The sequence below is a fragment of the Gobio gobio genome, assembly GCF_949357685.1.
Source record: "Gobio gobio genome assembly, chromosome: 2".
NCBI classification, from domain to species: domain Eukaryota; kingdom Metazoa; phylum Chordata; class Actinopteri; order Cypriniformes; family Gobionidae; genus Gobio; species Gobio gobio.
The window spans coordinates 13,458,555-13,471,507 of NC_137098.1; the positions used below are offsets into that span (position 1 = coordinate 13,458,555).

Consider the following 12,953-nt stretch of genomic DNA (forward strand, 5'->3'; position numbering starts at 1 on the left):
GAAGGACTCAGCTGACTTCTTTTTTTTACATATTTCTCCAGCCTTTGAAAAAATCCTCTCACAAGGGACACTTGTTGCTGGCATGCACAAATATTTTTGGATGACGTAAATACATGGATGATGTATTGTTGCAGAAGGCTAGCTGCCTATCACAATACACACATCTCACTTTATTTGGTGCTTCCAAATGGAAATGCTCCCACACCACAGATGTACGGCATCTCTTGCGGAGCCTCCATTTTTATATATTCTATTAATATATCTATCTATATATCACCTATGAATCTATATCTATATAATTATATATATATAGCCTATATAACTTATGCTGTGCTATCTATATGTCAGGCCGATGACACACCCTGAAACCGTGACATTATGTGCACTGCTGGCAGCAAACAATGAACTCTTGCTTATACTCTTGTGTATTTGTTCTTCCTTGTCGTTTGTTCATCCACTTGCCACTTGCATTGCGTGCTTGTGTATTTTGGGAGTGGAGCATTGAAGGTAGGGGTGTGTTTATTTGGGTTGATTTCAAATATCAAGAGTGTTTCGCAGAAATTGCTTACGGCACCTTTAAGTACTAGTGACATAAATGTTGAATGTAGAACTTATTTTGAGAACAAGTGTGTTAAAGGGGGGGGGGGGGGGGGGGGGGGGACACTCAGTTTCAGTCAGTCTCATGTCAATCTTGAGTACCTATAGAGTAGCATTGCATCCTGCATATCTCCGAAAAGTCTTTATTTTTATTATAATTATAAAAGGAAGATGCGCTGTTCCGAGTCTTTCCGAAAAAAGCTGTGCGGCTGGGGGCGTATCGTGTGGGCGGAGCTAAAGAATGTCGAGCGCGCGCCGCTGTTACTGTGTTGAGTGCGTCTGAAAGCTGCGTCATCCCTGAAAGCGGGAAAAAACTTTATTCAACATAAAAAATGGCTTTTAATCAGATACAGCCATACATCTATGATCCGGAATCAGACCCAGAGGCTGAAGTTGAACAGGAGCAGCAGCAAAAACGACTAGAGCAGGACATCTCTATGTGGTATAAGTTACACAAACTATATAATATGCTTAGCGGCTTGTGTTATTTACACATTTATACTTTAATTATATCGTGTGTGTGTGTGTGTGTGTGTGTGTGTGTGTGTGTGTGTGTGTGTGTGTGTGTGTGTGTGTGTGTGTGTGTGTGTGTGTGTGTGTGTGTGTGTGTGTGTGTGTGTGTGTGTGTGTGTGTGTGTGTGTGTTTACGCGTGGTTTGTGTAGACATGATTTGTAGTAAGCGGACTGGTTTTGCGCGTCAGGCTAGTGTTTACATAGAAAGACATGGAATAGTAGCGCATTTGAATGAAGAAGCGCGCTTATTTAGTTCAACATATTTCTCCATTCTTTGTGTATTGTTGTTTGGAGTGCTTTTACAATACACAAACATACACATATAGTGGCCAGCTAAACAAATGTACACACTATACATCGCATGCTCCATTGATCAATACGTGGTCATGTTTGGGCTACTTGATGGGCATAGGCAAAAACAGACATTTGAAGCAGTCTTACTCACTGCCTGTGGTTCCAACGTTGGGACCTTTATCGTTGGGACCGCTCCATCCTTCAGTATTAGGCGATTTGAAAATCCGGAAAAGCAAATTCCATCCACTTTGGCCTTAACGCGGGGTTATTTGGCTATGAGCCAGCGCTTTGATGGGCGTAGCCTATTGCTTTCACGCGCTCTCTCTCTCTCTCGCGCGCGCGCGCTCTTCCGGTAGAATTGTCCGTACGGCCCATACAAGGAAATTCCGCCCTGTTGACGTCAAGCGGACCCATGATCGAAAAAAACTTTCCGAAACTTATGACTAACAGGAAGTACTAATTTTGGCAAAGAAATACTCCCATCAAACGTCCACCTTAGCTTTTGAAACTGTTTCCATGTTTAGCATGGGAATCCAAGTCTTTAACAGTGCAAAAAGATCAGTATGCATGAAACAGCATTTCACCCCCCCTTTAAAATAAGTACCATACTGTTTTGATGGGATACAGAGATGGGATACAGAGCAAAAAACACAACCCCAAATAATTATTGCAGCCTACAAAAGTATGATATTCATCAATTAATATTCAACTGTAATTTTAACATTTCACATCTGTAGCCTATGATTGACGCAGGAGGCATTGTAGCCTACAAGGTATTGTACAAACAATAACTTTATAACAAAAGGTTAATTTATAATTTAAATGAGGATCTTTCGTTAGGCTAGTGAAGACCCGTCACCGAATGTATGTAGCCATTCTTCGAGATCGGTCCGCTCATGAAAACATGCAAACTGTGGGGGATGCATGAATAGCTACATAGGTAAAGTATGAGCTAGTCAAAATGTGTTACTAAAGTAACACACTAAAGTAACACCCCCCCCCCCCCGTGAGTACAGTAGAGACACATGTACAGTGAGTACAGTAGAGACACATGTACAATGAGTACAGTAGAGACACATGTACAGTAAGTACAGTAGAGACACATGTACAGTAAGTACAGTAGAGACACATGTACAGTGAGTACAGTAGAGACACGTGCAGTGAGTACAGTAGACACATGTCTACCCCCCCCCCCCCCCCCCAGGGTGACCACCATCAAACAAACCAAATGTGGGACGATTACTAAGTTTGTGTGGGACAATGTGGGACATGTTACCAACACTAAAACATAACCTGAAACTGTTGTATAATCTTAAATTCAACATCACTGAGCCCAAAGGCAGCAGGCATCATGCAGATAACTACTTTTGAAACCAAGTGCAACTAAAATCCAACTAAATAAATAATGAAACAAATAAAACAACATTAAATTAGTTAATCTTATATATTAATATATATATAATTAATATATAATGAAACAAATAAAACAACATTAAATTAGTTAATCTTATATATTAATATATATATAAAAATTTGTATACAGAACTGCATTTATTTATTTATATACAGAACTATCCATTCGCTTTCTGACAGGGAACACATGGAACGAATCACCGCTCCACATTTTGATTGACAGCTGTCACAACCTACTAGTGACCGTGTTTACTCCTTTCTTTTCAACCATTGGATATGGTTTAAAAAATGGCTTTTGTATTTGTGTAAGGCGGGATGTTACTTCTGACGAAGCGCTGTTAAATATAGGTGAAAAACGATGCCGCAAAAATTATAAATAAAATGCTTTCTTAAAAAGGCAAAAGAACGCATGCATGTTTTCTCAATATGATCATTAAAAATCAATAGACTGGTGAAAATGCGGGACATTTTCTCAATATGCGACATGCGGGACAAGGGGTGAAAATGCTGTGCGGTACAACGCAAAGCGGGACAGGTGGTCACCCCCCCCCCCCCTTTCAAATTAGTTTGTCATTATTTTTTTTAACCGCGTGCCGTCATCGTCACGGAGGAGCAGGACCGAGCAGAACAGACATCCTGTCTGTCTGTGTCGATGCGCGCGTACGCGTACAGGCAGGGACGTCTCGTGCACACTCTAATAAATTTGCTCCACTGCAATTCTGCCACGTGAATTGTTTCCTTTCTGAAACGGGCCTGTTGTGTAATAATAGTCCACTGAGGCGAGTTGCAGCTGAACCCAAGTGCAGTTTATTTAATACAATCCAAAGTGAGCAAAACAGACTTGACTAGACATGTTTAGTAACACGAAAACAACTCCCCAACAGAAGTTACATGAACAAAGTAAGACAAGATACAATGGAAATATGAGGGCTATACACAGACTAGTGACCTAACAAGACACCTGAAAGTAATGAACACAATGAGACTGTGATATACGACCAAAAACAACAATGTGTCAGAACATGACACATTTACAAGGGGAGCGCACATGGGCTGCGTTCAGCCCCGACAAAACGTTGCAAAGTGTTTTTTTAAACGGAAACAGTGGTGCGTTGAACACCCTGTTCTGATGACGCAAGAGTTGCAACTATGGCAACTGAGAAGGCCATTCTTTGTGTTCTTTTTGAAGAATTTTCGGAGCCTGATGAAATTGGCATAAATACGTGTTAAATACTGCAAAATACGCTCAATGTTACAGTCACTGCCCTTGAGTCCATAATAAAAGAGAACATCCCAATTGAGTGAAGGGATTTGTGGAAACTGTGGTTCCTAATTATTGTTATGCAACATTTGCTTCGCATTTCAGGATGAAAAGACAAACATGTCTTCTAATATCTTCAATTGTTTAGTATACCGAGCTGCAGCGGACACATTTGTAATTGACTTTACTTGAACCCATTGTGTGAACTGTCTCTTTAATACTGCGTGGTTTAAATACATTTTGCTTCTGAATGAGCTGACATTTTTGACACACCCACCAAACAAGAGAAAACGTATCTCAAACCCCGTAAGACACGATTGCACACCGTTTCCAGGAAACATGTCGTTCAACCTGGAAACCGTAGCAAAATGTTGTGCTCAGGTTTGAGCTTGAACGTGCCCATGGCAAGATACATGAGGACAAGGGAAGCACATGACAAACAGGGAGCATGTGAAAAATGTTATAGGCTACCTGTGCTTACATTGATTTTGCATCATGAGTGTATTTAATGAATGAGTTTCAATGTACATACTGTAACCAAAAATAACATCAAATCTCTGGAACTGAGCTGAAGAACTTTTTCAGATTTTCCCTGGAGTTCCATCCTCGCTCCATTGTAAATCTGAATGCACTCACAAGGAGATCAGGGAATAAATTCATCAGGTAGAATTTCCCTTCACTATGTAGAGAAAAAAAGACAAAAGACATGGCCTGACACACAATAGCAATAAATTATTGAATAAAAACTGCGTAATGTTACATGTAACTCACTGATGCTCATGTAGGTTGCGTATAAAACGCAGCAGACCCAGTGTGTTCTCAGGATAGGGTTTCCTTTTCATTTCCATTTCCTGGACAAGCTCAGACGAAAACTTGCAAAAGAAATATATTTACAAAAGTAAAAACATTTTTCAAACCAAGGAAAATAAGGAAAAATATAGCTGCAAGCAGCAATTATCGGGGCCAAGCACAACAGAAACAAACAGGGAAGCTAGCAGCAGACCAACTTCGAAAATGGGTAAAGACATTTGGAGCTAATTTTTTCAGGTTGAAAACCCACATAAATACATTGAGTGAATTTCATGTTTTGTTTAATTATAGCGTCACCAAGTGGTGTAGTCCCACCACTTTTTTTGTTGCCCCCATACACAAGCGTGTCAAATTTGGTGAAAATATCTAATTTTGTTTAGGAGTTATATCATTTGTATTTATTAGCATATAAAAAATAACCCACACTTGACTTTGATTGCATTTTTTTTTTGCCACTTACAATCACAAATTTGACATTTGACTCGTAACTGCAACCTGCTAGTATTTCGATTTTCCTATGGTGGTTTCGTCTCAATTGGACTAACGGTTTCAAAGATATTTGCGAAAATTGTTTAAGCGCTAAATCGCAATGTTGCACTAACCATAAGGTGTAACCTAGTTTGGTATTGCAATCTAAGGAGATGACTTGCGTGAAAATAAGCATGTGAGTTTTTTTCACCACTAGGTGGTGCTAGCTTGAAACTTATCAGGCTCTTTCATGGCATCGTGCCAATGACCCATACCAAGTTTCGTAACGATGCATTCATGCGTTCGTAAAATAAAGCATTTTACTACAAAATACAAAATGGTTGACGCCCAAAATGGCCGACATGGGAAAATTGGATATCATTGGACTCGGCATGCTGCCCTGAATCTAACGAGACCAATTTTATTATTTTCGTTTTTTTTGTTTGTTTTTTTTTGTTTTTTATTATTGTTTTTGGGCAAACCGTTCAGAAGTTATAAGCAAAAATACCCATTTTTGTATATCCGCACCAGTAGGTGGCACTGCGACGAAACGCAGCATGTAGCCTCAGGTCATGCTTGTGATTATGTGTGCCAAGTTTGGTCAGAATAAGATAAATTGTTGCCTTATGTCTATTTTCGCAATCGATACGTAAAATTTGTTCACGCGTTATTTGAAAACAGTTTGATGAATCGACTTGAATTACATAACTTTTTGTTGCCATTGTCTGAAGATGATCTGGTTAAATTTTCACGAAATTCTGATAAACCGTCTAGGAGGAGTTTGAAAAAGTAGGTTTTTTGGCAGGAAAGTTGACACTACAGAAAATTACGTCATAGGGTTCAATAGAATCGCCACGGAATCAGATGAAAAAAAAACTTTTGTTACTAGCTCTTATGGTTCAAATGTTATTAGTATAAATATGAGTGCAACTTTGTACAGTTGGTGGTGCTAGAGGGGTTGAGTTGGAGACCCTTCAGATAAATTTGCTATGGTGACATTTCAGAGTCCTCTATCTGTGTGCCAAATTTCATAACTTTCCCGCAAGCGGTTCTGTGGGCTGCCATAGAGTCCCATGGTCGAAGAATAATAATAATAATAGGAACGCCAACAATTACAATAGGTGCTTGGCCCCTAAATATAAAACAAAGAAAATATTGTAGACATGAAATCAGTTTATTGACATTTTTACAATTTTTAATTTCATTGAATATTTTTTTAAATGTTTATGTTTATATAAATATGTATGAATATGTCTGTACCTAAGTTACACTCACTTTAGTTTTCCATTCAGAAAAGCTTTTCCCCTCAGTGTATTTTTCAATAGCATGAAGGAGCTCCTCATCAACATTATGACAGTTCCCGGCCTCTTTCTGGTTCCCCATTTCTTTCAAATACTCCACTCTCCTGACAGGATTTCAAAAACAGTACAGTCTCTTCAGATGATAAAAAGAGTATCTACGGTATACAGTGTAATATTCCCTCTCATTTAATATAAAATCATAATAAGCTTGTTCTATAAGCAGTGCTGAACCTCTCTGTCTTGTTTAAACTGATAAATATCATTGCCAAATCAATGGAGTATTCTACCTTTCATCAGTCCAGAAGAAGGGGTGTGCAAGGGTTTGCTCCACAGTTGGTCGGTTGTTTGGAGTTTTATTGATCATCCACTCGACGAGATCCTTCGCTACATCATCATCCAGATGTTCCAGTGAGTATTTTCCTTCTAGAATGTTGACTTCACAATGTGGACCTTTACCAAATGGATGGTGTCCTCTAGAGAGAATGTAGTACACTAACATCCCAGCAACCTTCAAACAGGTTACAGTGATACAAGTTTAGAATTTTCACCAAATACAATTTAAATAATTTTTTTGTCAATAATTGATTTTCTAATATTTTGTAATTACAGGTTACACTTTATTTTGAATGTCACCTTTAGACATTCTGTTGACTATAAGTAATGTTACACACGTCAACTAATTAGTAGAGTATTATTAGACTGTCTGCTTAATATCTGCTAACACTTTATTTTGATGCTCCCCAATAGACATTTTACTGACTATAAGTAACTTTGCAAGTACATGTCAACTTATGCTACTAATCCCAACCTAACATTCTACTAATACTCTACTAATACTGTCATTAGTTGACATGTATGTTTTACCTTTATTATATTATTAATCTAGTAATTACAGTTTTGTTGACTTGTAAGGAAAGGAGAGACCACCTGAATGTCGGAGCTCCGCTTGTACCCAGTGTTGGCGTCCTCATCTATGGTCTCCGTTGCCTTCCAGCATCTAGTTCCAGCAATGCTTGTTCGTAAAGTCGTTTGACTTAGGTTCAGTCGACGACTTATGCCAAAATCAGCCAATCTAGCTTTTCCATTTATGTCTATAACAAATGGTTTCAAAGTTTCAAATTAATGGGAGAAAAAAACATCAGATACTTTTACTGATCAGATTTTAATTACTTTCTTAAACTTTTATTTTAGGTTTAACTCCTACCAATCAGAACATTCTGGGGTTTGATGTCCCGATGGAGTATTTTGGTCTGTGGATGGTGTAAAACCTGTAAGCTGCAGAGAACTTCCTTCACCAGCTTCTTCAGAACCGAACTTCTCTCAGTGCTATCATCTGGTAAATGCTCTTGGATATGTTCCTCCAGTGTGTACTCACAAAGCTGAAGAGCAAGGTATCCAAAATTTTCATCTTCAGCAAAGTCCTCATATCGCACAATGGAGGGACTATCAAGTTGTGGAAGTCGTAGAAATTCCTCCTCATTTCTGAGGACTTGGTAATTCACTTTAATCATTCGTTTCACAGCCACCTCTGTGCCATCATCCCTCAAACCAAGAAAAACTTGTGTTCCATCATTTCCTTTAGCAATCAGAAATTCAGGGTTGAAAACAAGAGTAAGACTTCCCCGCTTATATGTCTTGTTAGCATCCATGTTAGCTAGCTTCTCAAGCTTGGGCCTCCAACGAATGCTGGTTTGATGCCACCTTCTTGGGTTCACAGCAGGCGGTGTGAACGGCTGCATGCCTGAGTTTGATTCCTCAATGGAGTTCACTACAGTGTCTGGATACGGTTCCTCTTTATCTTGCAGCTCAGCTTTTTGTGATCCCACTTCTTGCGGGATTTTGTTGTTGTTGTTCTTCTTCTTCTTCTTCTTCCTGCTTGTTGATAGAGCAGCGGTTTCCTCACATAAACTATTCACTGCAATTGAACCTGCTGGACGTCTCAGTGATTTATCAAACTTCTGCAGTTTTTTTTTCATGACTCCATCCATCTCTATCTCTGCAGTGATAAGTATCATCTCTGGGACAGGAGACAATCCACACAATGCAACCAGTTCAGGAGCAAAGTCATTTATTGTGGCAAACAGTCCATAAGTCCAAAGTCTAATTAGACTTGAATAATCAGGACGTGTGAAAGGCAATAGACTATTGCATAACTTCTCATAGACAGAATTGTTAATATTCAGTTTCTGCTTAGACGTCTTCTGCATCATGAGATTGAGTATCTTTATTATCATATGATTGACTCTTTCTCCTTGTGCATTTCCAAAGTGCTGAAGACTGTTTGTTAGAATTGGCACAAGCTCACTGAATACCTGAGGAGAGACGCTTTCACTGACACATAAAGCAACATTTAAGCAGTTCAGTGCAATTGGCCAGTGTTCCTGAGGGATTCTTGGAAAGCGCTCGATGAGTCCCTCAATGTATCTGTCTGCACTCTTTGTGTCTTTTAACCACTTGATGGCGGTCTGACGGTACTGCTCTGCACTTGGACCAATGACACCAAAGTAGAGCTCAAAATACATCAAAAGATCAAAAGGATCCTCTTGAAAGAAATGTTCCTTATAGATTTTGAAAACTTCTGTCTGGTGTTTCGTTTGTACAGCGCAATGAAAAGAGAAAGATATATGTACTGTCTCAGTCACTTCACCCTGTGAATATAGTCGACAAATCATTCTCTCCACCTTTTTATCAAGCTCTGAAATCTTCCCATAGTTCCTTCCTGGTGAAGCTCCAGCCTCTATAAGTACTTTCACAATGTCTTCACGGCCACGATCAACAGCATATTGCAGTGGAGAACAGTTTTGTAATCCTTGTCCATTTGGGTTAGCCTTTGCTGCAAGTAATCTTTCCACAATATTAAATGGAACTCCAGTTGTTAAAGCAGCATAATGTAGAGGTGTTTGTCCATTTGTTGAGTGTTTGTTAGGATCAGCCGACTTTTCAAGTAGATATGAGCAGATTTCTTCATTTCTGCATAGAACTGCTGCTGTTAATGGTGTAACATCATCCTTCCAGACTTCAGAAGAGTACAAACCATTAATATCTTTGCTTTTTAATAATTTGCAAAGTCTCGTCAACGTGTTGTCTATGATGCATTTTATTATGGGGTTTGTTTTTCTAGGTACTGCTGGAACTTGAAATTGAACTGGAAATGGTAATTGGATCTGGAATGCCATGGATATTAAAATGTTTTTTTTTTTTTAATAATCTGTGGAGAGATGTTAAACAACATGACCATTATATGGACATTTAATCAGACATTAATGCTTCTTCAACTCTAGAGGTTTTCTTTTACAGAAGTAGTTTAAGAACTAGAACCACAAAAGTCACAAGATGGCAATGTAAAAGTTATGTACAAAAATGTAAGACCATTGTTGCCCAAAAATTAATAAACTGTAAATATTTTTTGTCATCCTTTCTGTTAAAATCTATCTCCATATAATTATCCCTTTACTATGTCATTTTGTTCACCTGTTTAACCAATAACTCTGCAATACGATTGCAATTTTTGTTTGGAGAAAAAAAAAAGGGGGGGATTGTAATTCATTAATGATATGATCCGTGTGAAATAGTTTGTTTTATTTAATGGAGCCAGCCGCATTCAATAGCATGGTAATTTTGTTTGCCCAGGCCTTTAAAGTCTGCTTTATGATTGGCATCATATCATCATAGCCTATAAAATATTATGCTGGCAATACATCCAATTTTAAAGCCACAAGTGATCAGATATGCGTTTTGTTTTTGTTGCGTTAAGATAAAAAGTAATTTAAATTTGTGTCTTAACTCCTTAAACCTGACACAAATGGTTTTCAATAACCAGTTTTTAAACTGTTTTTCTTTTGGTCTTTTCATTTTTCAGTGTTCAGTTAGAGGGGAGCGGGGCACTATACATTTTTTTTTTAGACAAATCTGATATTATTTGAATCTTATATCTGTTATTTAACAGTTTAGATGGTTCTTTAATGCTTCGCTAAATAGCAGCCTTGAGAAAAATGGATAAATGAACAAATGAATAAAGACTGAGAGGAAGAACCTCAATATTAAGAAATTATTATTTCAAGAAATGTACAGCATTCGTAGGCCTAATGGCTCGTCTATTTGTCTCCAGTTCTGGGATATATGTGTGGTGGGAGGGGAGTGTTGTGTTCAGCTCTGTGTTTTTCTCAATGTCTGAATGTGTTTCTTCTTCTATTTAACTGCATTGTTTTGACACATGCTAGGCTATAGATGTGTTTTGCAGTGTTCATTGTCATACTCCAAAATTCCTCCCCAAAAATATACTATTTTATTTGAAAAAATAATAATTGTCTTCTATTGACTAAATATTTTAGTTTGTCTTAGATAATTTTTTGATTTGATGCGAAAACGTGCCCCTCACATGTAAACATGCCCCAGCTTAGATATATTGAATGTTGTTACATTTCACTTAAATTATTTTGGCGTAAACAATGAAAGAAGTAGCTGAGCCCTATACACTGTATTAATAAAGAAAGACAACATATTTGTATCAGACGTGTGAAATTAATTTGGGGGCAAATAAATAGGCTACTCTGAACCCTAAGTAATAATAATAAAAATACAGGAGTACAAAGAGACAAAATGTAGGCCTAATGCAAAATGTGTACAAACAAAATAAATAAATTTGTTTAACACGCTTTTGTTTTCAAGAAAATGAAACTGGGGAATGGGCGGAACGCTATCTCGGAGAACAGAATGAATAAAGACCTACTTTCAGTGATAGCTCACTTAACAATAGATCCTCATATAAATCCTAAGTGTCTAAACTAGTCATTTGTATTGTTTTTAGCCCATGGTCAAATGCGTATCACAGAGTTAAAAGAGAAAGAGAAGTTGTGTAACCTTAAATGAACTTTCACCTGCAGTCTAAACACTTGCTGTGAGGCACATCATGACGTCGCTCATTTAGAAAGAGCAGCAACTGGAGTTGTTTAACATAAAATGTGCTAAATGTGACATTTAATAGCCTATATCGGGCTTGCGTGATGTTTGTTAAACGTTTAAATGAAAAACTGCTAAAAGACTGGTGTTAACACTCAACAAAACAGAAGTCCGGTAAGTTAGATATAAAAAACAGATTTTATTATGTCAAATGGTTATAATTACCTGTGTTATAGAAATCGCAAAAAACGTTCTATTCAGAAGAGACGAAGGACTAATGATGGTAGACTAGCCTACGTAGCCTATCCGTTAAAAAGATAAGGGCGTATACGATCTTCCTCGTTGGAGTCTCTGCGGAACAAAACTGGGCGTTTCTAAATGTGTGGGTGTTTTCAAACTGATGTGCGTTTATAAATCATGCAATGAAAATGATCCGCCCACTGAGCTAGTACTCCTATCTGCAGAGACTGAAAGATTCGTGGACGCGCTGCCGCTCTGACGTAGATCGAATGCTTGGTCTTTTTTTAAACTGCATTTAAAGGGGCTGCAAAGCAAACACTCATGTTGATCGGCGTTTGTGCTGACTGACCACAGGTAGGGTATAACCGTATAATATAACCTCATGAAATCATTTAAATGTGAAAGTTAAAAAAAGCAGATCGATGGAAAGAACTTAACAATTATAGTTACATGTTTGCTAACGAAATAAACCAATTAAAAGCCATTTGTGTGGTGTATAAATAATGTTGCGCATCTTCTTATCAAACCCGCCGCACCAGCAGGGATCAACCTCTCCTCTATTTTGCTTGGGAACTAATGTGGTCGGAACCAAAGTTTACAGCACTGCGTTCTCTGGAATCCTCTCAAGCGGAGCACTTCTACATTCTACATAGTCGGAAGCAAAAAAAAATGTGGGTGGGTCCTCAGAAATTTTTTACTGGAGTAGATGCCAATTACATTAAGTACAAATATACCGCTTTACTTGGTAAACGTATAGGTCGGAAAGACAAAATTACGCAAATGTTCATATCATTGAGAGTGACGTAGGGGTAAGACGTACGGCATCTAGTTTTGAATCGACCCGCGGTTCGAGTCCGGCTTTCGCCGAAATCAATCTTCTCCGTTTTCCCATCACATATCAAATCTGAAAGGCATTTATTTTCAATACAAATTAAGAAAATATTAGAAAAGTGGAAATAAAGCGTCTAATATGTGTTTATCGATTAGGGGTAGGTAAACAGACATGTGCTGAATGTTAGAGACGATAAAAGAGAGTGGGTCCAATATCATTGATCGTAAAAACTGGGTGGGTCTTGTCCCAGAACTTGGAGAACATCATACCGGATCATTTTGAGGTTAGGATTAGGTATAAATCAACGGACAGGGAGAACAGCTCC

General features: G+C 38.2%; 1 protein-coding gene across 1 annotated transcript; it reads right to left on the reverse strand.

Annotated features, from left to right (window-relative positions):
* Positions 1-3,602: 3,602 nt before the first annotated feature.
* Positions 3,603-11,973, reverse strand: LOC307140134 (uncharacterized protein). Its single transcript, XM_079839382.1, has 7 exons — positions 11,782-11,973; positions 7,862-9,865; positions 7,585-7,748; positions 6,945-7,165; positions 6,632-6,761; positions 4,850-4,950; positions 3,603-4,757 (listed from the first exon to the last, which is right to left on the reverse strand). Exons 2-7 carry the CDS (start codon positions 9,831-9,833, stop codon positions 4,628-4,630), a joined length of 2,718 nt encoding a protein of 905 aa, XP_079695508.1. The 5' UTR covers positions 9,834-9,865; positions 11,782-11,973; the 3' UTR covers positions 3,603-4,627.
* Positions 11,974-12,953: the final 980 nt, after the last annotated feature.